Genomic DNA, 24,154 nt, shown 5'->3' on the forward strand with positions numbered 1-24,154 from the left:
AAATCTAAACCCATCACTGTCTGCATGAGACAAACACAGTTACAGTGGAATTAGAGAAAGCAATAATCCTATCTTGTGTTACTTGAAAAACTGCTGCTAAATGAATGTGAACTTGAACAAAAGCCAAAGGGGAGTTCATGTGTCAATTCAGTACTTTAAATATCTTCACCTATTGTACTTGTTGAATGCCATATTCAAAAGCCTGTTACTTCAAAAGGCAAACAACCTCACAAATCGCAAACTAGTAAAAAATCTCTCAAACATTCCAGGCTACGCCAGATCATATCCTTCAGGTGACAGGGTAATTTCACCTCTAGACTAAGTAAAATAAAGTAAATAAGACATAGAGCAGTTTGCTGGTTGGTTTTTTTTTGGTCCGTTTAATTTAAGCATCTGCAGCCAGAAAGAAATGTTTACTTTAAACAAAAATTCATCTAAGGAAAAAAAACCACTGTCATCCTCACAAGAAATTAGTATACTCCCTTGTCCTTCCTTTTCCTTTAATAGGGTTTGTGTGTAGAAAGAGTAGACAATGTCATCTCCTCCTTCCCACCGAAATGTCTCTTTTCTCACATCTTGCATTCTTTTAGCAGTAGCAGTAATTGCTTTTGTCATGATAATTTTTCTTAGTCAGAAGAGAAGTGACATGAATTAAGGAGTAAAATTATAAGAACATAGTAAAGACTCTGTTTGAAAAATTGGTCTGTTTCCAAAATAATTTTTTTGTCCCAAGCAAACAGGATTCATAGAATCTTTTCCATGGGACCTCACTCCTGCATCAGTATCAGTTAGTACACAAATCACAAAATAACCCCATGCAGGCAGGAGCAGTTTTCAGAGGGACAGGAATTGAGGTTACCGAGATCATATTTTGCAGTGAATTCAAAAGGCAGGCACCAGAAGTATCCAAGTTTTTCTCATTTCTGAGCATGACCCAACATATACTTGATGAAAAATACTTCCAAATGTTAAAGCTAATAAATGGGGCAATTTTTTTAAAAGGTAGCAAATTATATATTACCTGAGGGATATAATTTCTTCTTTCTTGGCATACAGCATGAAACCATGCTAAACAAAAGAGAGAATGTGCTCGAGACAAATCTCCCTTTTTATTAATTTGCTCCGGTGTCCAAGATTCATAAGTTCGCAAGAGATTCTTTTTGAGGCCTGGAGGAGCCTGCATTGGAAGGAAAAATACTGTGCTAGACACAAAACCTGATACTTTTATCTTCTTTTTTCTTAAATTCTAACCTAGAATTTATAACTTAATGAAATGACAGACAGAACTTTATAAAATAAATTTTAACAGGAAAATGTTTGTTTGTAAGTAATGGTCTAACAACAGAATGATCTTAGACCGAAAATAACTTCAACACACTGAAGGAAATAGGACTGTACTACATTAAAAGAACTTAGTGAAAGAATAGTACTCCATTGAAATATGTAAGCATAAGGTATATTCAACTGCTTTTAAAAAAAGAACTTTTCTCTAATTTTACAAGCTCAACTACCAATTATTTCCATGATGAAAGCCAAATTGCCTTATGCCATCTCCTCACTCTGTCACCTAGCATATAGATATGGTATATATGTATGACCGAACACCAGTTCTCTGCTTTAGTTGTAGGTAATGTTCACAACCACTAGGAATAACTGCATTGAAAGTGCATACAGTAACAGAGTCTACAGTGCTTAACAGCAAAAATTGGATACCCAGCCTTTCTCAAATCATTTGCAAGTGTGAAGGCAAACATAAATTTTAAAGAGTTTTAAATTACATTCTTGTATTTCTAAGAAAGTTCTTTGTTCTTTCTTTCTTTTGAAAAATAATGGTTGTGAATGTTTCCATAAGATTACTTTGGCTGCATGTGTTGCTTATACACATATCTGACAAATAGCTGCAAAATACTGTAGTAAAGTGACCTTTTTGTCAATATCTACATCTTTATTGGCAACAGTTAAAGAACATACCATAACCATATAACAATCCAATATTATTAGCCAAGTCACTTTCTATCATTGCCCTTTTGTGGTAACAAAATATTTTACTACAAATGAAAAGGAAACAAAAGGATTTATAACACTGTATTTCTGCAAAGTTCCAATTATTCCAAAAATAGTGGGGTGAGCAACTTCCAGAAGTTAGATGAAAAGAAATATGACGATGCTACAGTATCCCGAAGTTTCTGTACCATTGAAGACCTCAATACAAGCAATAAAGTACTCCAGAAGCTTAAAAGTAACTGCAGTTAATATGAAAGCGTAACAATTTTGGATTCTTGAAAGTCAGCAACATTGAACTGTAAAAGGTCAGAGCTTCACTCAACTGTATGCAAAACCTCCACAATCCGTAACAAATGGCAACGTGGAATATTACTGCTTAAGTGCATTCCTGATTAGACTACTTTTTGATGAGCTGGAGAAACATGGTCCCAGTTATTCCTTAAGCTGAGCCACTTTGCAAGCAAACCTCTGAACTTTGAGTAAAGGCCTTTGACTATGTTCTGCTGTATGAGAGGAGAGACATTTTTGTTGAAAGGGTCCAATGAATACAAAGCTATGGAGCCAAAATGCAAAACAAGGGAGAGAAAGTGGGATTCTGTGATCTTTGGATGAGGACATTCAGCAAGAAGGATGAATTCTTTGTTTTCCATCCAGGTAACAGCACCTGTGTAGGTTTTTGCTTTTAAGAAACATCATATAAATGCACAAATAAATTTGGAACATAAAACAGAACAACCACTTCCCCTAGGTAAATATATTTTAATTTCTTATTTTCAATTGGAAAAAATATCTAGGAAAAAACCTCATCTTTCAAGGTAAATTCATAGCATTTTTTGTATTACATCTAAGTGAAATATAAGGTAAAACTAGCTATTCTATCTAAACATCTAGTTTCCTACACATCCAGGTTTATTCAATGTAAACATGTAATAAAAGCTTTTCAAACAGAACTTACTTCATAAGTTATTTTCAGACTTGATTGAAGCAAAATTGGAGTAAATTTTGGATGAACTTCAGTAGTAAGCCAAAGGCGAAAGTTTGGTTGAGGGTGTAACGCATTCAGTTCCTGTGAAAGAGATGTTATATACTGAAACAGGTTTGGAGGTGTTCTTTTTTAATATACAGAACAGTATTTACAAAATTATAATATCTTGTATTAGAAAGTTAGGCTTGTCTAAAAAACCTATAGATGCTTTTACAGTTGCTGTCTAAATAACCTATAATAAGGTTATTCAAAAGACTACAGTTCAAGATGTAGTCTCCACACATTCTATACCACTGTTCTGCTCAAATTTGAAGTTCATCCTACCTGTGTCAAAATATTTGCATCTTTCCCCCAGATCCTAAATTCAAGGCATAAAAATATGTAGCAGTTCTTTACTTCTTTTAAGCACAAAACCACCAGAAGGCTACATCTCAAAAGATGAAGGCTTGCAATGTGTGCTGCATATAAGCAACAGATCCTGAAGACTTTCAACAACTGTATACTACATTAATTTATTTTTCTTCAAGTGTTTGTTGCATGAACCCTTCATGTACCATGATTCATGGAAAACTGAAGATAGGAATATTGAGTTCTAAGAGAAATATTGTCAAAGCTGTTTCAAATATAAAGGCTTCACAAAAAATATGTAATTACTGAATATATGGAAACACACTGCTGGTGCTTCACAAGCAGCTGAAATAGACACATTTTCCATTGAAGACAAAGTTGTCTGACTACTGACTTCAGAACAATGTCAACATATTTGTGCATGCGTGTTGGAAGAAACACAGCTCAAAATACCTAACAGATTTTCTCACAATGCATTCATTCTGATAATCTCTAAAGCATAATCATTATCATTTTGTTTTCTGTGTTTTTAGCAAAGAAGAAAATTCTAAAAAAACATTACCTGTTCAGCTATTTCAGCAAAATGGCTCCAGTATGCCCATGGCCTTGTGTACTGGGTAGCCTAGCACTGGACACAGCTCTCCAAATGTGTCTCATCAGTGCTGAGTAAACAGGAACTGCTGGCAACACTCTGCCTAACGCAGCCCTGGAGGCCAGTGGCCTTCTTTGCTGCAAGCTCACATTGCTGGCTCATGGCTATCTTCTTACCCACCAGGACTCTCAGGTCTTTTCTGCCACACTGCTTTTCAGCCAGTTAGACCCCAGACTGTCTGGGTGGCTGGAGTTACTCCTTCTCATGGGAAGTACTTGCCACTTCCCTTTGCTGAATTGTGCAAGGTTATTGTAAACCTGCTTGTCCTGTCTATCAAGGTCCTTTTGAAGGCAAGTACACCTATGTCTTGTATCAATCATTTACCCCAGTTTTATATCATCTCCACTTGTTAAGGATGTACTTTTTCCCATTATTCACATCATTAATTAAGATGTGAAACAATGTTGGCTACAACATCGATGCTAATAGCACACCACCAGTGACTCCAGCTGGACTTTTTGACACTGACAATAACCCGCTGAGTAATGTGATTAGGCCACTTTTCAGTCTACCTCACTGTGGTGCATTCAGGCCTGTACTGCATCAGCTCGTCTATGAGGATGCTATGGGAGACAAGACAAGATATGAAAATGATCCAGAGCCTTAGAAGCAGGAGTTTTGGGAAAAGAAAACATGGAAATTCACATGCTGGTTCAAGCACAATCAGCAGCAGCATGCATCCTCTGACACACCGTGCTTGCCTAGAAGACAGCTGAGGGTGGTAAGTTGTAAGCTGTGAAGGTATCATTTTCATATTGATAAAGCTCTCAATGGCCAGAAGCTATATTTCATCTTCTTAAATGGAAAGACTGGGAGAAGTAAATTTATGTACCTGGATGGAACTGAATTATAAATATGCAGATGTCTCTTAAGAGGATGTTCAAACATAAGAATTACATAAGCCTCATACTTGCTAATGTATGCAAAACAGACAAGGGGATGTGCAGAATCAAACATCAGCCAATCTCAGCCTATATTAAGCTCAGTTGGAAGTTTAACATGTTCAGTATTATATTCTTGTGGAAGGAATAAGAACCTCCTGACACATATCCATATTTTAATACAAGATCTGAAATTCTGTAATCAGCAAGAGGCTTACAAGACAATTCCTTACTGTTCACTATCTTGCACGGCCTAGGTGACACACATCAGTGCTATCTTGCTTTTCCTGTCCATTTTTTCAAACTGGATTATAGGAATTTTAAAGACACATGCATAGCACACAGTCATTCCTAGAGAGGAGACAAACTCCAAGCTAACACCTGTGCAGTACACATCATGAAAAATCACTGAAAATGGGAAAATTAAGACTGTAGGAACTGTTGATAGGAATTTCCCAATTTTCTTCTGAGCCAATTTGTTTCAAGGATTTCACAGAGATATACACGAAAAATGTATCATACAAAATTACTTTTAGTTAGGAAGTTCATGATTTTACATGCCAAAAGTGTGTTACTAGACATTTTAATCTCAAATTAGCAAAAACCTCTTAGTGACTCAGAACCAAGCTACACAAAACAAGGACTACTCAAAATAAAGTCCTAGAACTGGGGCAGGGAGGGGGAGGGAGGAGGGTTGGAAATCGAGCATACAGAGATTCAGAGTTCAGCAAACATGGGCAGTATCCCATAAAGTACCAGAAGTCCTAGCTGGAGCATGTGCCCACTCATTGTGGCAGAAATCCTCTAGAAAATTAGAGCACTCACAGAAAGGAGCTGCCTAGATCTGGAGCATTTCACCTTATTCACAACTGAGAAAGCTGCAAAGGTTTATTTTTAAACTGCAATTTTAAACATCACCATGGAAATGCCTGAAATGCTTCAGCAATGTTGCACACAAATTTTGTCTGGTTTCCAATATATTCTTCTCCAGGTAGCCTCACCTTTTCCAATACAGGAAGCCAAGATGTAACGAGATGCAGGTTCTTTAAACACAGCCATTCTCCATTACGTGCACATTCTTTTAAAGTTTGAATAGCCAGGTCAGCTTGGCCTTGGCCCATTGCAATCTGAAATGACAGACACAGTTGTATCAAGAATTTACCATATGTCATTTAACAGCAAAACTCAAAATTGTGTTTTCAAGTTAGGATGCATATATAAACAAAGGAATACTAAAGATAACCAGAATTTTCTCTAATGTGATAGGCTACTGAAGTTGAGAAAAGACTAAGGAAAGCAGTGTTTTTCTTTGCAACATAACTGGAGTTTCTTAACAAACAACATTACCTAGTCTTTTTATGGAAAAGAATATACACCACTTGGTGACAGCTGATGGTATTCCTTGGGAACTGAAGAAGCAATCTAAATATCAGTGACTAACCTGTATTTCTGCAGAACTGCTGATACAAAAAAACAAGAGAGAAATGAGAACAAAGTTTCTTTTGACTGGAAGTTAGGAGTACTTCTTTCAAAGAGAAACACTCATATTAAGATGAGTCAAAGCCTAAGATTGTTCTCTTTATAACTGACATATATGAATAGTTTAACACACAGTTCTTTATTTTTTATGGTGCCATATTAGTTCTACCTTAGAATCTATTTGAAAGCTTTGCGTAACAAAACGCCCTGAATCAAACGAGTTGAAAACAAAGTGGTCTTAGCCAACCTGAAAAGTCTTGTCTTGGCATTATTACCCTCTGCCTAAATAAAGCTGAGTATAATATCTTGAAATTATTTCAAATAGCCAAAAGAAGATATCTGAAAGTCACCAGACAATATGGTAGCAGACCACACAAATCTAGCGATCTGTTCAATATCCCATATGTGAAATAATTCAACAAAGATGAAACTGATCTTTTATGTTCTAACAACCTGCATAAGAAAGTGCAGGAAAAAAATAACAACAAAATATTCTAATTAGTAGGGCAACTTGCATATGATTTAGCTTTGAGTACCTATCCTTAAGGTTCAACATGTAGAGGATATTTAGAGACAGACATAAAAAACCATGTGGCAGAGTAAGAAATATGCATTATGGAATGTTCACAGCTAGATAAGTTGGCAGTAGGATCTAAATATTTACAATTTGATGGGAAAAATATATTACATCAGTGCATATTCCAGGAAAAGAACAATTTCAAGGCCTATTTAAAAGCAACATTAAACTTGACATTTTCCATTTCTATGCTAACCAGTGATCAACTTCCCTCCCCTGAATATTTCAAATGACAGAAGGAAATAATGTTTTTACAGAAAGGTATAAAGCATATTGGTGCTATGTACTGGGAATATTAGGAAAGCACTTGTATCACAGAGTAATTTTAATTGGAATGGATCCTGGAAGGTCTCTAGTCCAATCTCCTGCTCAAAGTAGGGCCAGCAATGAAAGACCAGACCAGGAGCTGAGGGCTTTGTCTAGTGGATTCTTGGGAGCCTTCAGGGATGTAAAATTTCACAAAATATTTTAAAGAATTTCACAAAACACCAAAGTATTCAAGAATACTGAACAACCAATTTATGTTTTCTGTTGAAGAAAGACATATGCAAGTCCTATAAGCAGAGGAAATTATGAAGCCTAGTTTTCTTTATATTTCAATTACTCCACACTAAAAAAGATAATGTTACAGAATATATATAACAATTCTCAGACTCTTTTGTTCTCTTCCATCTATCTTCTCATTTTTCCTTCTCCAAGTTGGAGGAATATCTCTTATGTGGATTCTGCTTCTGTGAAGATGACTAATTGTGTCTCTCTCTGCCAAACCATTTTGCTAGTGGAACGAGAAGTCAGTGTCAAGGCAGGTGGGAACAGCAAACACAAAGACATCAAACTATGCTTTTACATACTACCATCCTTGGAAAAAGATGTAAACCAGGTATTACTACAGTAAAATTTTACACATTCTGGGTTTTTTGTGTTAGTTATTCTTATCTAAGACTGACCTGATGGTAGCACTCAGTATTTCCTTCTACACTGGCAAGCTCCTGCAACTCTTGGGAAGGATCAGCACCAGGAGAAATTATTATCAAGATGGGCTCAATTTCCAGAGTCTCTTTATACAGACGTTTCATATTCAGAGGTGATGGAGATAATTCTTTAATTCCTAGAATTAGAATTATTACAGAATTAAAGTGACTACCCATGATGGAGTGCTTCATTAACCACTTTAGAGGTCATCAGGCTGTCAGGGTTCTGTTCAATGGAGACTATAAAACTGGTCTTAAAAAGAGAAAAAAAATGCTTACAATATGAAGGTAGAAGACACCTTATATTGATAAGAAAAACACACAATCACCAAAACAGTGCCTGGATTTCCAGCTTTACAAATATAAACTGCAGTCTTTATAAACATATAACATATAAAAAGAGAGGTGTGGAATGAGAAGCTATGTTATTTGCTAAAAGTAATTGCAGTATGTCCATATGCAGAACTGCTCTCCGTATTGTCCTGAGAACCTTAATTATTAGACTTACACAATTCTTGGTACTATGATTATTTACATCTACTATTTGTTTTAATATACAACTCAAATGGCTATAATGTTGACCTAGCATACGCAAGTCATTTATACATGAGCCCAAAGCTATGTGTATAAGTGTATCATAAATTGTGTCAACCACGTATTTTCACGTATCTGTAGAATAGTTCTTAAAGAGTGAAATGTTAGGTTCAATGGCAAATCACAACATATAACACGACAGAAGAGCTCAAATCAGCAACACCCATGCCACAGCTATTAAAAGTGGAATACACACTTCCTTGAGGGCACAGTCTGCCTTCAGACTGGAGCTATTCTATGTTCCCCATAGAACAACACTACATAGTTTCTACCATAGAATCACAGAAGAGTTTGGGTTGGAACAGACCTTAAAGATCATCTAGTTTCAACCTTCCACCAGACCAGGTTGCTCAAAGCTCCATCCAGCTTGCCTTGAACACTTCCAGGGATGAGGCATTCACAAATTCCCTGGGCAACCTGTACCAGTGCATTACCACCCTCACAGGGAAGAATTTCTTTCCAACATGTAATCTAAGCATACTCTCTTTCAGTTTAAAGCCATTCCCCCTTTTCCTGTCACTATATGTCCACGTAAATTGTTCCTCTCCAGAACTCTTGTGTGCCACCTTTAAGTTAGGTATTGGAAGGCTGCTCTAAGGCCTCCCCAGAGTCTTCTCTTCTCCAGGCTGAAAAAAACCAACTCTCTCAGCCTGTATTCATCAGAGAAGGGCTCAACCTGATATGGTGCATTTCAGTACAGCATGTAAAATAAAGAAATAAGCATACTTTGGATGCCTACAAAATACATTCATGGAAAATTCTTATGCACCTTATCTTCAAAAGAAATTATTTTAATCCCTCTTCATCCATAAATTTATAAATATATGTAAAAGATGAAAAAAGAAAAAATATCTGAATAAAACAGAAGTGAAAGCCTATTACAGCACTTTCGGAATTCATTTTTCTCACAGGAAAGCAGTCAAAGGAGATTAGAAACTTTATGGCTCCCTTTCGAACTAAGTGAAAGTTTGTCTAAGTAGTTTCAGGGCAAGGACCCTGAAAAAGACATGGTAAAAAAAAATTAAAAAATATTCATACAAGTGTGACCCCTTTTATTAGCTAGAAAGCACTAGTCATGACTTATGGCATGATCTCAAAATAAAATCTCACTGTTAGGAAGCACTAGTCATGATTTACGGCATGATCTCAAAATAAAATCTCACTGATATGCATAACAAATTTGTGGATGATTTGTGGATAATTTGCTGGTTTTGAAACTCCAAATGGACTCAATGGTATTCTGCCTTCCTCAGTGAGGCTGTAGCTTCATTCATCAAAAACCATTCCCTGATGCCTCCAAGGAGCTGGTATCAAAATAGACCTAAGCAATTTATGTAATACATTAAGGTTTGGAAGACAGTAAGTGGGTGAATAAACTTACTCTGCATTCAGGTGTCTGCTGGGCTTTGAGCCACAAGCACTGCAGACCACACTTGCCATTCGCTTCCAACAGGCAGGGACATTGTCACCATGGGCCTTGTACACTTACCATGATCAAAGTATCCTCTCTATCTACTAATAACGTTTAACAGAGCAGCTATACCTCAATCCTGAAAATACCAGTCTTGGTGCAAATAGGCAGCTGATTTTGACCCAAAAAAAATTAACTTACCTAGGGTTTTACATGCAAAAAGAGCCATGGCACTCTGTAGCCTGTCTGGTCGGACAGCTTGGACCACAAGGACCTTAAAATAAAATACATTCAGGGGAGATGAGTCTATAAAAGTGTATAGTGACAATTTAAAATGCAAGACTCTTCTAAGAAGGCTGAACTCTTTAAACCTATCTTAAGAACAAAGTTGTTTTCTCTGAATATATAGAGTTGTTTGATCATTCCTTTCCAAGATAATCTACTGCAATTGTTCTTTTGTAAGTAGCTTAGTAGACTCAGAAGACAGATATCTATCTAATGTCCATTCATAAACTAGAACCTTCCCTACAATATTTTAGAAAAAGGTAGCTACGTAAGTAGCTAGAATTACAGAAAGCAAACTTGGCTTTACACTAGTAATCTAAATTCTGTGCATGTATATAGGCAGTAATGTCCTAACTGGAATACTAATGTGTCTGATTTCAGCACAGTAGTACAGTACAATAATCCATTTGGAAAGGGTTCCCTTTGTTTAAGCACACCATTAAGAGTTTTATATCTAACTTCTTTTTCTGAGACATTCTGACTTTCAAACCTCCTAGTTCTGCAGATGCTGCTACTGTTCTTCAAAAGACTACAGAATATGAATAATTAAGCAAGTCAGATACAAATTAAATTAGCAGTTTCTCAACCAGCTACCTGTTTTTCAGCTACCTTCCTGCACGTGTCCAGTGAAGGGAACTGGAGTACACTGATACAGCTTCAGTAGAAATTACTTGTTAAAAATCACCACCCCATCTCCTACCCCCTTGCAGACCTGTAAATCACAATTCTGAATCTACCACCACATGCCGATTTCCAAGTCTGGAATATCTGTTTTGGATATTATATAGTTTGGGTAGAAAAAAGTAACTTCATTAGATTTTTAAGAATGTACTACATTTTAAGCTTGGCATTACACTAAGTGGCACTGCCCCATTTTTAAGTAAACTAATTTATGAGTGGCGTATCATCTAACCACATAGTTTAAGTATATTTCATCAACAGAAACATTCTTAATACTTTCTGTGCAAGGAACTAGATATGCTGATCATTCCAGACTTATTTTACCAGAAATGCAGAATTTTTATGACAACACATCACACACATAAGAAATGCTCTTCTGTATTTCATCGAATCAAATATGACTTGCTTCTAAATTCAATGCATGCTATTTTAGAAATTTTCCAACCCTAACAAAAAACTCCAAATAGAGAGTCCTTAAGAGCCAACCAGCATGAAACTACGTTGTCTTATACCCCATTCCTTCTTTGGATGCTCCTTTACATGAAGTGACTTCAAAGGAAAAATCATAGTGTCACTTGAAAGCATCTAACACCCTTTCTTCCATAAACACAATGGGTATGAGATTTTTCTCTTTCCATGGAGAAGGATCCCAGGCTGGAGGAAGGAACTCACCTTGGTGAGTTCTCTATCACTAGGCTTTCAGGAAGAGCCAGATTTCATGACTACTATTCTAAAAAGAAGGGGCTGCTGCTGCGTTTTGTGGTTTTCAGTCAGATGTGTGAGTTTGCACATTTAATGATGAATTAAAGATGTTCAACAGGCTGACACATTCAGCAGTAACAAAGCAACCATGAAAGAATTTAATATCTATTCATAAAATTAATTCTGTGATTACTAAAGAACTTGTTACCTTACAGGGTATACTCAGTTGCAGCTAATAGACCAACACAAAACAGGCTCAGATAACAGAGAACTAAATATGCATAACAGTAAAAAAAAATACATAATCCTTAGACTAAAAAGACCAGTTAAGCTGTAAGACAATGTAGGTACTGTCACTGCACATAATTCAACCTGGCCTGGATATAAAATTTACTTTTAATGCTGAACTCATAATTAATATAATAGATAAAAATATTACCTGCTCAAATAAGGAAATTCTTTTTAAGATAGTAGATGGAAAGTCTTGTTCACACACAGAGCTCTGAGAAAAAGTGTGCCACAGATTTTCATCTTCCAAACAAAGCGTCTGATAGAGAGCTGGGAGAGAAATCTATAAAACAAACAATGTGTATTTAACTATAAAGAAGAATAGCCATTTGGATGTTGCATATTTTAATTAATTTCCAAATACCACTATGACCACTACTTGTGCTTATCACATAATTTAATCTTATCCTTGGAGTTAAAGAAGAAAAGAGTTTATTTTAAAACTGTTTACCTATTCCCTGGAAATGCTAAGTCTGTATTTGCACTATATTTTTGGTTTTCAACTTTTGGTTTTAAACTTCGGGCTCTACCCAATTGTAGTCCTTTTCTTTAGTGATGATCAAGTTCTTTTTCTATCAGTACATGCTACTGATTCACTCAGTTACTCACTTTCTGTTTGTTTAAACACTTAACTGTCATGCTTGCCACACCATTACTGTGATTGTTCCTGATCCCCAGTTGAAAATAAATTAAATAATGAACTCTGGGTTTAGGAGCAAAAGTTCTTCCTGAAGACTGGTCAAGGTTTCATTCTTGCTGCTGAGGTATGTGCAGGAGGAGAAGAGTCTAAGCCAGAATTTCAAGGACTAGTATTTTCCTAGTATTTAGCTCCCTTCAGGATCAGAGGACTTCAACACTGACTATAGTAGGAGGAACCAATACAAGAAAGTGTTTTTGTTTTAGCATGGAATTACTCAATCTGAGCAATAACAAACTCTGAAACACCAGTAAATATGTACAGGAATACCTGATGAGGAGAAAACTAGTTTCTCAAGTAACAGTTTATGGCTTTTAATACAATATGAAGTGGCTAGTGAAAGTTATTACATCAGAGAAACATGCAACTTAAATATTCATTGGAATTTTTCTTCCGCATATTTTTCTATCTGTAAAAATTGCAGTACCTTGCGCAGACTTACAGTATTTTCTAATTTCAGTAAGATGGAACATTCATTCACATACACTGAAATTCATCGTTATGTGGGGCAGAAATGAATATGAAAAGGCTCAGAAAAATGAGATTAATGAAAAAACAATTTTTTTGGGGGGGCCAAGTGGGTATATATTTAGCCATGTGCATACTTTTCTATCTATAAAAATTGCAGTACCTTACGCAGACTTATAGTATTTTCTAATTTCAGTAAGATGGCAGGTTCATTCACATACACTGAAATTCATTGTTATGTGGGGCAAAAATGTATATGAAAAGGCTCTGAAAAATGAGATTAAATTAATGAAAAAACAAACACTTTTTTTTTTTGGGCCAAGTGGGTATATATTTAGCCATGGTTTCTGGATAAACAGTTTAAAATAACAAACCATTTCCCTCTGACACGTACATACTTGAGTATTCAAGTACAAATTGCAATTTGTCAGAAACAAAGTCATTTAAAGTTAAATTCAACACATGTAATGTATACCTTTAAAGATGCTACTGCCCAGGCTCGGTCCTGTTCTATCCAGGAGGGAATCTGGTCACGAATACTTCTTTGTGAATCCTTATTGAAGCAAGTGAGAATACACATACATGTTATACAAATTTTTGTGAAACTCTATATTCAGTAATAATATTGTGAAACTCGTGTTTCCAATAGAAATAGCATTCCCAACAGCAATCTTTCTGTAGTCCTTTGCTAAGTTCGTAAATGGCACAGCAAAACAAAAGCTACCAATTATTTAAATACAAAACATACATATTAGCATTTGTTAATTGTGTGTTATGTGGGTTAGAGGTAAGACTACTACCAATTATTTAAATACGAAACATACACATTAGCATTTGCTAATCGTGTGTTATGTGGGTTAGAGGTAAGACTAATACTAAATTTCGTTATACAAACAGATCTCACATAGCTGGACTCCATCAATCCATACAAAAAATACAATTCATATATAATTCCATTATACAAACAGATTTCACATAGCTGGACTCCATCAATCCACACAAAAAATACAATTCATATATAATTCCAGGAGAAGGAGGGATTCAGAAACACTGATTCTAGTTACAGAAGAGGGCTGAAAACCTCTTCAGACGTACAAAGAAAAAAGGCAACAAAGGTAAAAAGTTATGCAAATTAGAAAATCAGTTGCATTTTTCAAAAAGTTCAAAAAAACTATATGTTTATATTACTATGTGAGAAGTTACTTGTTTCTTTAATGTATGAATACAAGTAATTAAACAATATCATAAGAACACAACTTTAACTTTTCAGGATTGAAGTAAACGTTCCTTATTTTAAAATACACAAATAAATGCAGCTTACTGATTTTCTTACGGTATCACCAACGATCACACCTGTAAAAGTCTCCCATTCCTAGGGGGAATAAATAAATACACAACTCAGGTGAGTCACAAGACATCTTTAAGAATAAAGATTAACATGCAGTAGCATGAGGCAGAGCAGGAAGATAAACAAATTAAATCCTAGATTGTGAAAAGAGTTCTAAGTCATTTTTTAAAAGCCAGGTAATACTACCAGTAAGTAATGCCTTTTGCAGAATCCCAGCTAAGTGACTGGAGTGCTTCATAAGAAAAAGAAGCAAAGGTGAAGTCTAAGAGTTTCTTAACACCCACAGCTCCCACTCAGACTGCCTAACTACAGGCTATAAAGAAGCAACAAATGTGCCTCGCAAGGACACACATAGTGCACCAGCAGCCCTCACAGAACATGTATCTGCAGAATCCATCATTCAACAGTGTTTCATGGCACAATATCCAGAAGATGTACATTTTAGAATAGGAAGAATACTTAATATAATAAAGTGACATTACAAATACTTTGGTTGCACTACAAAAGGGAAATGTAAATTTAATTTATTAAATCTTCTAGACTTGGTATCCAGGAAGACACCTTTAAATCACTGTAAATAGATTACATAAGTATTTAAAACCACTAGAAATTACATAATCCTATATTTGGAGGTGGGAAGAAATGTACTAAAAATTCTTCATAAGTATTGAAAATTTGCATACTAAATATCTGTAATTCTATTATAAAGATTTTTTAAATTAAAGACAATAGTAACATATATAGTACTACTATAGTACTAACTATATTAACTATATAGTACTACTGATATAAGCCACAGCATAGTTTTTTGCACCTATTCATCTAGTTGTGTCTTGTAACAACTCTCTCCTTCAGTTGCAAACTGATGTTTGTCTCCTAATTACAGAGAAATTGCTTGTGCACATAAAAATATATGAATTATTTTTTGGTTTTATAACCAAAACATGTGCAATATTTTTATGAAGAAATGCAGAAGTATAATATGTAGAGACATATAAAACTACGTCAGAAAAATCTATATATATTGATTCAGAAAAAAAAAGTCTCTACTAAGAACCCAGGTATTCTGTAATATACTGTTTTAGTTGTACCATAAATTTCTCATCACTGTGCAGAAATTCATAATTGCAGAAAGTTGAACTCTTCTGGGACAGGGACTTAGAATACTAAATTCTCTAGCAGCATAATAAGCAACTTCTAGTCTCATCACATTAAAAGATTTAAAAGAAATAACTTTAAAAGAATAACTACTTCAGCTTCCTTCTCCTCATTAAATATTTTGCAAAAGCAGTCTTCTCTTAACAATTTAATTAAAGTAACTTCTACCTTTCAGACAAGTAAGAAAATTATTGGCATTATTTGCCTGGTTTCATTCTCGAGTACTCAGATACTGCAGAAATGTGCATTATATATAACCTAGATTAAGTTGTCTAAGAGCTCTAATCGCTGATGGAAATGTACACTAAACAATAAAAACAAACACATAAGGCTGTAGAAACACTTTAAGAAGACAGGCTTTAATTTAAACAGAAAACTATTTGCAAGTTGCTTCCCTCATGACTTTCGAAACTCAAGAAAGAGAAAGCAACATATTTTCAGAAGCTCAAAAAAATAATAAAGATGAAATGGGGAGGTTCTAATAATGAAGTGTAGCCAGGTAGCTTCCACCAACAAGATTAATATGAGTTATTTTTATCAGTCAGTATCACTGCTGAAAAAACAGGACTTCACTTTGGTAATCCATGTGTCTGCCACAAAACTATATTACATTCGTAACATCAAAAGGTTTCAACCAACCTTTCTTAAACCTTGTACCTGAGGCTCACTCCTTCATATAATCAACTTCCACTACTTCCCTCAAAGGTATTATCTGATTTTTACCTTTTTCCCTATAATGGACTCTTCTCTAGTGAACTGACATCTACTACCATTTGATGCTTCTTCTGGTTTCCAGCTTCTAGTACAAAAAGCCATAGTTTTGTCTCACCATTCCATGTGGGTATTTTAGATAATTCAATGTGTCTTGACTCAGGCTATTCACCCATATTTAAGCAATTGTAGTAAGTCAATTATGCATATTGTTCCACTGCAGGCAGACTTTACAGGATTAATTTGACTACACTACAGACAACTATAACAATGGCATCTGCATCTCATGTAGCTTTTCTAGTCTGCCTGTAAGGGCAATGGAGAAAAGTAAGTAATTTTAGCAGTAAACCATCTGACCCATTTAACAAAATTAATTTATGATTAAGTTAATTGCTTCTTTGACAGGTATGGTGTTTTTTCTCCTGTTTCCTACAACAACAGTCTAGGATAACCTGCTCAGATGAATTTTTACAGGTCTTTAAATTGTAGTCACCAATTCAATCCCCACTAAAAGTATCATTTTACCAGAAACATGTAAATTCACTATAAACCTCTGTGCTGGGCAAAAGTGTTATCTAACACCCAAAGAGAGGAACTTGCTACACCTGAGCTGCATGTTGCCCTATGGAAATAAGGGTTAGCAGTACTTAAGCTTTGCTGCAGGTCTGTTGGGAATTGGGTAGCATGTAAACAGGTAAATTCCCCACAAATGAGGCATTTTCAGATTAGAGCTCACTCCAACCACTGTGAAAAATGTCACATGATGTTTCTCAGTTTTTATGACTATACTAATAATGTGGCCCTTGCCTGAAAACTGAATGGACAGCCATTTTTATTAAATGTGGTTTGAACCTCTATCTACTGCATCCCACTATGCTATAAAAAATATAAACCATTCTGGGATGAGTTCATCATTCCTCTCAAAGACAGAAAGAATCCAATACTTATATGGTCAGAGAACAACACAGAAGCAGGACATTGCCTGTACAGAGCACTCTTGAATACTGTTAAATTAATGATTACTGATCCAAAGACTTCTTAGACTCTGAAGAATCAATGGCTGAAATGCACAAGACGTCTTCATTACTTCAACTTTTGGGAAGCCTCTTCACTTTAAGTGTCATCAATTGCAGGTTGCAGAACCAGATTTTTTAACTTAATTTCTCCCTAGCCTTGCACTCCTTTTCTGAATTCCAATACCAAGGCACAATGTGCAAGCAACGCTTGGTCACAGTGAAACAGTGGAACAGGTGTATATATATCATTTTATTTATAAATAAACTATACTTAACAGGAAGGAGGCATAAATGTCTAGCACCACAGTCGAGGGAAACACTTATATTAGTGCCTGCAAAAAACCTGCAAGAACCTTCCATAAACATATTTTTCAGACCCCTATTTAAAAGGCATCCATTTACCTACCTTTCTTAGGACAATCTTCACATTGAACCTCATAAATACATTGTTGACATCCAAAAGTAACTATCATAGCAAAATAGTAGTACACAAATCTAAAATCCTAAGTTCTATGCTGACTGACCAAAACTTATTTACTCTTAATATTAAGCGTAAGTAAAATAGTTGGGGATTTCCTCCTCTAGCACTTACATTCTCTTGAAAAAGTTCAGGGTGCATTCCTCGTACAAAATGTAAAGCAAACATTAGCTGATCAGCCTGAAATAAAAGTAGGAAAAATGTATTTATATGCTTGGCCAAAGTCACCTTTTTGCTTTTTTTTGAATAAGTAACAACATTTGATTAATAAAACATCTCTAATTCCATAATAATGACTTAATGGCACATATCCTAATTAAAAATTGCTACATACCTTTGCAACTTAGAGACAAATACCAACCCAAACCCTGTATCTCTGTACATATAAATTCAAGTGAAGAAGAAGAAACAGGTCCTTGTAAAAAAAGCAAATATACTGAACAGAATCCATTATTTTTTAAGGTGTGCATAGAAAATGCTTGAAATCTTCTTACAGCAAATTTTTGAAACAGAAATTTTTGACAAAAAAAAACCCCAAAACAACTGTCTTAATCTGACTTTTTCCTAGGTCTGTTACATCACTTGAATTTCAACCAGCCTCTGAGCCATGGAGCAATAAACCAGGGATAAGGATTTAATAGAGCCAAGGAATAAAACATGCAGACATTCAAGACATTTTTTAAAAGAATATTGGCTTGTTAAAACTGTGGTACCTTTGTCCAAACCAAAGCTGTGCTGGAAAGCATAGATTATTATGCAATGAAGTCAACTTGAAAAACTGGAAGTTCATACCCTGTAAAATCAGGACCAGTCAGAAACCTAGATTGAGGCTTCCAAAATGTGTTCAAGGTGTTCATCATGTTTGGGAAGTTTGCTCATGTGCCGTAAAAGTAATTTCAACCATATCTGCATCTATACTTTGAATAACACAGACGCACATTTAACAATTTACCTGGTTATTAGGTTCCAGAATTACGGTTGACTGACTAAAGGGATAGATGTGGCTTAGAGACCATAACCTTACTATATTTAGTTATCTTGGAATGACTGATCTTGGAAACTACTAGGAGGCTGTATATAACTTGATTCATATGAGCCACAGCTGCTTTGAACTGAATTAGCATAAGTGCAGAAATTTATGATGGCAGTCACAACAAACTCTCAGCATCCCTATGGATATTGATAAAGTTGCTTCCTGCTTTAAAATAGTTTCATTTAAATTAATTCTTTCCATTACAAAACTATATGGCACAAATTGTCCCCAGGAATACATCTGAAGCAAATAAAGGACAATATATTTTATTACAGGAGTAGAAGTAGAGAGCAAACAAGCCCCTACCAGGAGTCAGTGTCAAACTGCAAGGCACTGAAGCTCTCATTTTATTGATAAATAAAATCCATACATGAACATCACATGGCACTGAGAACAAACCACACCATTCAAATCTTTCATCTTCTCAGATAACGCCTGCAAGTAAATTCAAATGCAAACTGCCTATTAGGATGCTCCCTGGATGATTTACTATCCAAAACTTGAATGAGAATTGTTTGGAAGAATATTAACTGTCCCTGGTCAAAACTGTCACAGCAATTGTTTTGACAAACTAACAGTACAGGGGGGTCAGTTTCAGTGCTCAGGAAAATTTCTTGGTATCACTTTGTGTAGTAGCATACATGAAGCTTATCCATACACAAATATAAATATGAGCCACAGACAGGCAAACCACCCTTCCCAATTCTAATGAGCTTAAAAATGTATACACTTGCATCAGTTATACCTTCTACAAAGATACTAGTGAAGTCCCAGTATCACAGCAGTCTTTAAAAATGTTCATGGATAAAAGGTAGAATTAGCAGTGAATTGCTGATGGTGTGAGGAGCTTATTTGTTTTCTCCACTCTTACAACACAATATTAAACTGGATGGACCATTAGTTTGAAGCTGCATGGTAACACACTTTCAGTATTTTCTAAGCTACAATCACTCATAGTTAAAATCTCTCCTGCTCCAAATATTTTCTCTGTGCCTTGCATTTGAAATCTCTAATCTTTTCATACATATAAAAACAGCTGCCTTCCAATATTAGCAAGATGCAATGGCTTCATGGAAGGCTTCACATATTCATGACGTCTAACAAGACATCAAATTATTATGAGAATATCTAATGAGAATCCACTTGGACTTTGATAAACAAAAATCCTTAAAAATAACTGCTACCTCTCTACCCTCAATAAAGTGTCGCTAGATTGGGGGAGAGGGGAGGAGGTGGTGCAAAATTTTCAAGATCTCTCCATTCTCACTGATCAAACTCCAGACTTGCATGACTTGAACTACTACTACAACCATCTATGAAGACCTGCTATGCACTACTCAGCCTGGTACTACAAGACAAACACTTCTTGTTATGACAATTCCAAGTGAAATTAAAAATTAAAACTGAAAATGAAAGGCATATCTATCCTAGGTTTTCAATATGAAAGCAGAAGAGAAAAGCAACCTCATTGAGAAATACATTAAGAACATTACACGGAGGAACAAGGGAACAGACAGAGCTTTGTGAGAGACTGTGAACAGAGAAAGGAGATTATCACCATGAGTTGTTTTTTGTTTCCTTTAAAGAAAAAAAAACCAGCATAAACTGAAACCAAATAATCACACAAAATTTTATGTTTTTTTGTTTTCTTTAAAGAAAAAAAAAAACAGCATAAACCGAAACCAAATAATCACACAAAATTTTATCATGACAGCTAGGTCAAACACTCATACTGAGGAATGCTAGAAATAAGAGCAAAGAGAAAAAGAGTGCTCAGAGGACAGTGAAGCCCAGGACTGGCTATAAACCCAGAATGAGGCAGACAGGAGGAGGTCTGTGGACAACTATGCATAAGCAATTTTAATTTTGTCATATCCTAACTTTTAATTCTCCTCATTTTGCATGTTAAATATTGCTAGCGTAATTTTTGTATCCATTGCACAATACTGCTTATGTGAAGTAGATCAAATGTTGGCTGCTGAAATACTTTCAAACCCAGTGTACTTTACAAAAGCCAGAAAAAAAATACAATCTTACCTTAAACAAACAACGACAAACATATTCATACACTGTATGTTTCAATGAGCCAAGAAGCAACTTGATTCTTTCCTCAGGATTACCTGAATACTAAAAGAGAAATTCTGGATTTAAAAAATTCATGTATAAGTAAAAATCTTTCTATGGGCTTTGTAAATTTCAGAAGAATGACACAAATAATCTGGACTTTAAGTGACACTTACTTGTTCTAATAACATATTCTTAAACACAGCTACAGCTATCCATGAGTAGATGATTAAATGAGAAGTTCATGCTGAAGTATCAAGAAAAAAATATTTTGGCCTTTAATATCTTGACTATGGACTTTATACAACTTTGTATATAAGGAAAATACATAAAGAATGGGGAACAGTTCCTTCTCCTAACATTAAATATTCTTAAAATCTTCTAGTTTTGACTTGGTAAAATTATTGCTTACGCATTGAATGACGATATTTAATACTTCTAAACAGGTATGGTGATATTAAGTGTAGTTCCTAAATTTCTGGATTAATTTGGCCCAACCAAAACTAACATTGTAGAAAATAGTAAGTCTTTCAAAGCTCACAGACTGAAAAAGTAATTTGAACAAGAAAAACTTGAATGAAAGATAGGACAAAAGAAGGAAGGGGCAGGGTATCTAACAGGTAATAAGAGTTCCTTTCTACCATACTGGATTTTGAAAAGATGAGTTTAAGGAGGGCAGTTGGGCAACTGATTTAACTAATACCTTTCCCATATGTAAAAGATTGCTTGGCGAAAAAGAAGAATTGGATAGGGGAGAAGGAAAAAGAAAGTAAGCAATGAAGGCAAAACCAGAGGTTGAGCTTTAAATAGGTAACATAATAGGCAGGAAGAAAAGAAATTATGAAGGAGTGTGAAAGTAAGAACAAGCAGTTAAAACCTCATATTGTGGAAAAGAAGTAATAAGTAAAGCACTTTAAAGAGGGCAAGTTGACAGAGTAAGAAATGTGTTCCTGGTAGTGATTAGAGCTGAAGGAAAGTTGTAATCACAGATGCCAGAATAAAGGAGAATCCAAAGGAGACATGATGAAAGGTTGGTGAATGCCTTTTTAAAGTGGAAGCAAAGAGCAGTATGATGAATTTTGGAGAAGCTAAACAAAAAGAAAATGTGTTGTTGTTCATTGTAGGTATTTAGATGTAAAGAGTGAGGTAACAAGGAATAAATCCATTCTGTGCTTCAATAAGAATATACTGGCAATTAGAATACAGACAAATAAAAATTACATTTTCAACAAGACAGGCTGCAGGCATGATTACAAACTGCACAAAAGTAGATAAAGTTTTGATCTTCCTTGAGTAACTGAACCATGGCTTTTCTTATTCTGCCCCTCATCAACAGAATTAGCACTATTAGCAAATTAGATCCCTAATTTATTTAAATAAAGCTTCCTGTTAAGTTATAATCAACCCTGGTTTTTCTAATTCACTTTAGACAAAGAGCAAGCCTGAAACGACAAGTAAGAGTTACTTTGCTTTCAGATGGCACAGTAATTTTTATGATTTATATGCAACATAAGATAGCTGAAAATTCCACATGCATGTATTCTGAATATCTAGAGCACAACAGTTCAGCATCAATACTTATTATACATTTCATCATCACTTATTATAGCCTTGTTTTAAAAAAAAGGTTCAGAGCGACTAATAAATTCTAAGGATCAAAGAAGATTGATTCTTCTGCACATTTACAGCTTCGGGAGAAGAGAAAATACCTTCTCGCTTTGCAGAGCCCTTTGGAAAAGCCGCAGGAAAGCCGCCAAACTAAAGCGGTACATGTTATTAATTTTGGACAAGTCGGAGATAATGAAGTACATCTTGCTGGCACTCTCGGCCAAAGGGAGATAGGCGTCTCTCTCCTGCGGAGAAAAACACAGACAAAAACCCGGAGCGTTACTGACACCTACCGGTAACTGCATGAACATTTACTTAGCCCACCGAGAAAACAGAACTCCCACTGAGAGAAAACTGAATCCTTTCCAGTTCCTCAAATTGAGGGACAAGTAGTCAAGACTTCAACACAGTATTTACATTTCGAAATTGACAGAAAACATTTTTAGCCAAAAAAATCTTTACATGAAGAACATCACGTTGGAAATTAATCCCTAGGACACTGAGGTCTCTTCCCATCACAGAACACATGCCAAAATTCTATGGAAAATTTTAAACCAAACAAGAACGCAGAAGAAAGCTCTGTAATCTGTCACATGCCAGATGAACAGCATCACCAACTATCACAACCTTTCCAACAGCAAGGGATATATTAAGAACATACATATGAACCATAATGTTCGCAATAGTAGATGGCAAATATAAAGTCAAAACCCACTATTGCCAAAATTCCTTTAATTCAAATTGACACACTTTAAATTGTGTAACTATTCAGCACATATAAAACAAACCAATTTAGCTACTAAAAATACTGAAAATATCCCAAATACCATTTCCTCAAAAAAATTAGTTACTTGCCTTATACTCCCGTGGATGTGCATATCTTCTCTATATAGAAGATGACTATTTTTCACAGGAAAAAAGCAGTAATAAAAGATTAAAATATTCTTCTACCTTATCAAGGAAACTCTGAAGTCTGTGAGATTCAGCCAGTGATTCTTGGATGAGTGCACTACTTGCTTTAGTTTGATTCAAAGATTCAATTAGATCCTTATTTTCTAGTATATTTCCTTGTGATGTAGCCAGTGCCTGGAAAAAAAAACCAAAAGCAATTTCCTATATTAAAAAAAAAAAAGCCCAATCCAGTAAAGTAACCATTTTGGAAGCTGTTATCTTTTTGACCTGTACATATTTCTGAATCACTGAATGCATTTCAAGAGTACAAGAAAACAGGTGGTTACTACAAAAACTGAGATATTATTTTAAAGAAGCATGGAAAATAAAACCCAAGAATGAACTCCAAAAATCCAGACTGCCAGGTTCTGAAACACAAGTCATAAGCAAGCTTTTGAGAATGATTTCCATGATCAGAGTCTTAGGTACTAAAATCCCCATAGTAAATACAAATTAGGGTGGGGTTTTTTTCTTCTATTTAACTATCAGTCTAACCTGAAGTTGGCTACTTGCAACAACTTCCTGTACCCAGTCATTCATAGACTCATTTTCCTTCAAAAACATTCCAGTACAATCTAGTTCTGCCTTCAGAGATCACTTCAAAATCCTTGAGATTACCCCACATTTTCCCTGAGTTCTAACATGCAATTAATTTCAGTTCTAACAAGAAGTGGAAAAGCTTGAATGAGTCACTAATACTTTAGGCTTTTTACTAACCTTCAGTAATAGACTTCAATACATTTTTTTAGTCAAACAACAGAAAA

The 24,154-nt window shown here is 35.3% G+C and overlaps 1 protein-coding gene across 1 annotated transcript in view; it reads right to left on the bottom strand.

The window, feature by feature from the left end:
- The window catches only part of DYNC2H1 (dynein, cytoplasmic 2, heavy chain 1), a gene marked incomplete at its 5' end in the record, with an annotated part of 150,712 nt that overhangs the window by 57,500 nt on the left and 69,058 nt on the right, over positions 1-24,154 (bottom strand). Inside the window, 12 exons of the mRNA XM_009072160.1 lie at positions 1,022-1,177; positions 2,960-3,070; positions 5,872-5,997; positions 7,874-8,034; positions 10,104-10,176; positions 12,010-12,141; positions 13,499-13,576; positions 14,345-14,395; positions 17,849-17,914; positions 20,805-20,894; positions 22,541-22,684; positions 23,391-23,525. Of these exons, the coding sequence (XP_009070408.1) occupies positions 1,022-1,177; positions 2,960-3,070; positions 5,872-5,997; positions 7,874-8,034; positions 10,104-10,176; positions 12,010-12,141; positions 13,499-13,576; positions 14,345-14,395; positions 17,849-17,914; positions 20,805-20,894; positions 22,541-22,684; positions 23,391-23,525 (1,323 nt within the window). The remainder of the gene's footprint in view (positions 1-1,021; positions 1,178-2,959; positions 3,071-5,871; positions 5,998-7,873; positions 8,035-10,103; positions 10,177-12,009; positions 12,142-13,498; positions 13,577-14,344; positions 14,396-17,848; positions 17,915-20,804; positions 20,895-22,540; positions 22,685-23,390; positions 23,526-24,154) is intronic.

Source organism: Acanthisitta chloris, unplaced genomic scaffold (genome assembly GCF_000695815.1).
Source record: "Acanthisitta chloris isolate BGI_N310 unplaced genomic scaffold, ASM69581v1 scaffold7743, whole genome shotgun sequence".
In the NCBI taxonomy this organism is placed as follows: Eukaryota; Metazoa; Chordata; class Aves; order Passeriformes; family Acanthisittidae; genus Acanthisitta; species Acanthisitta chloris.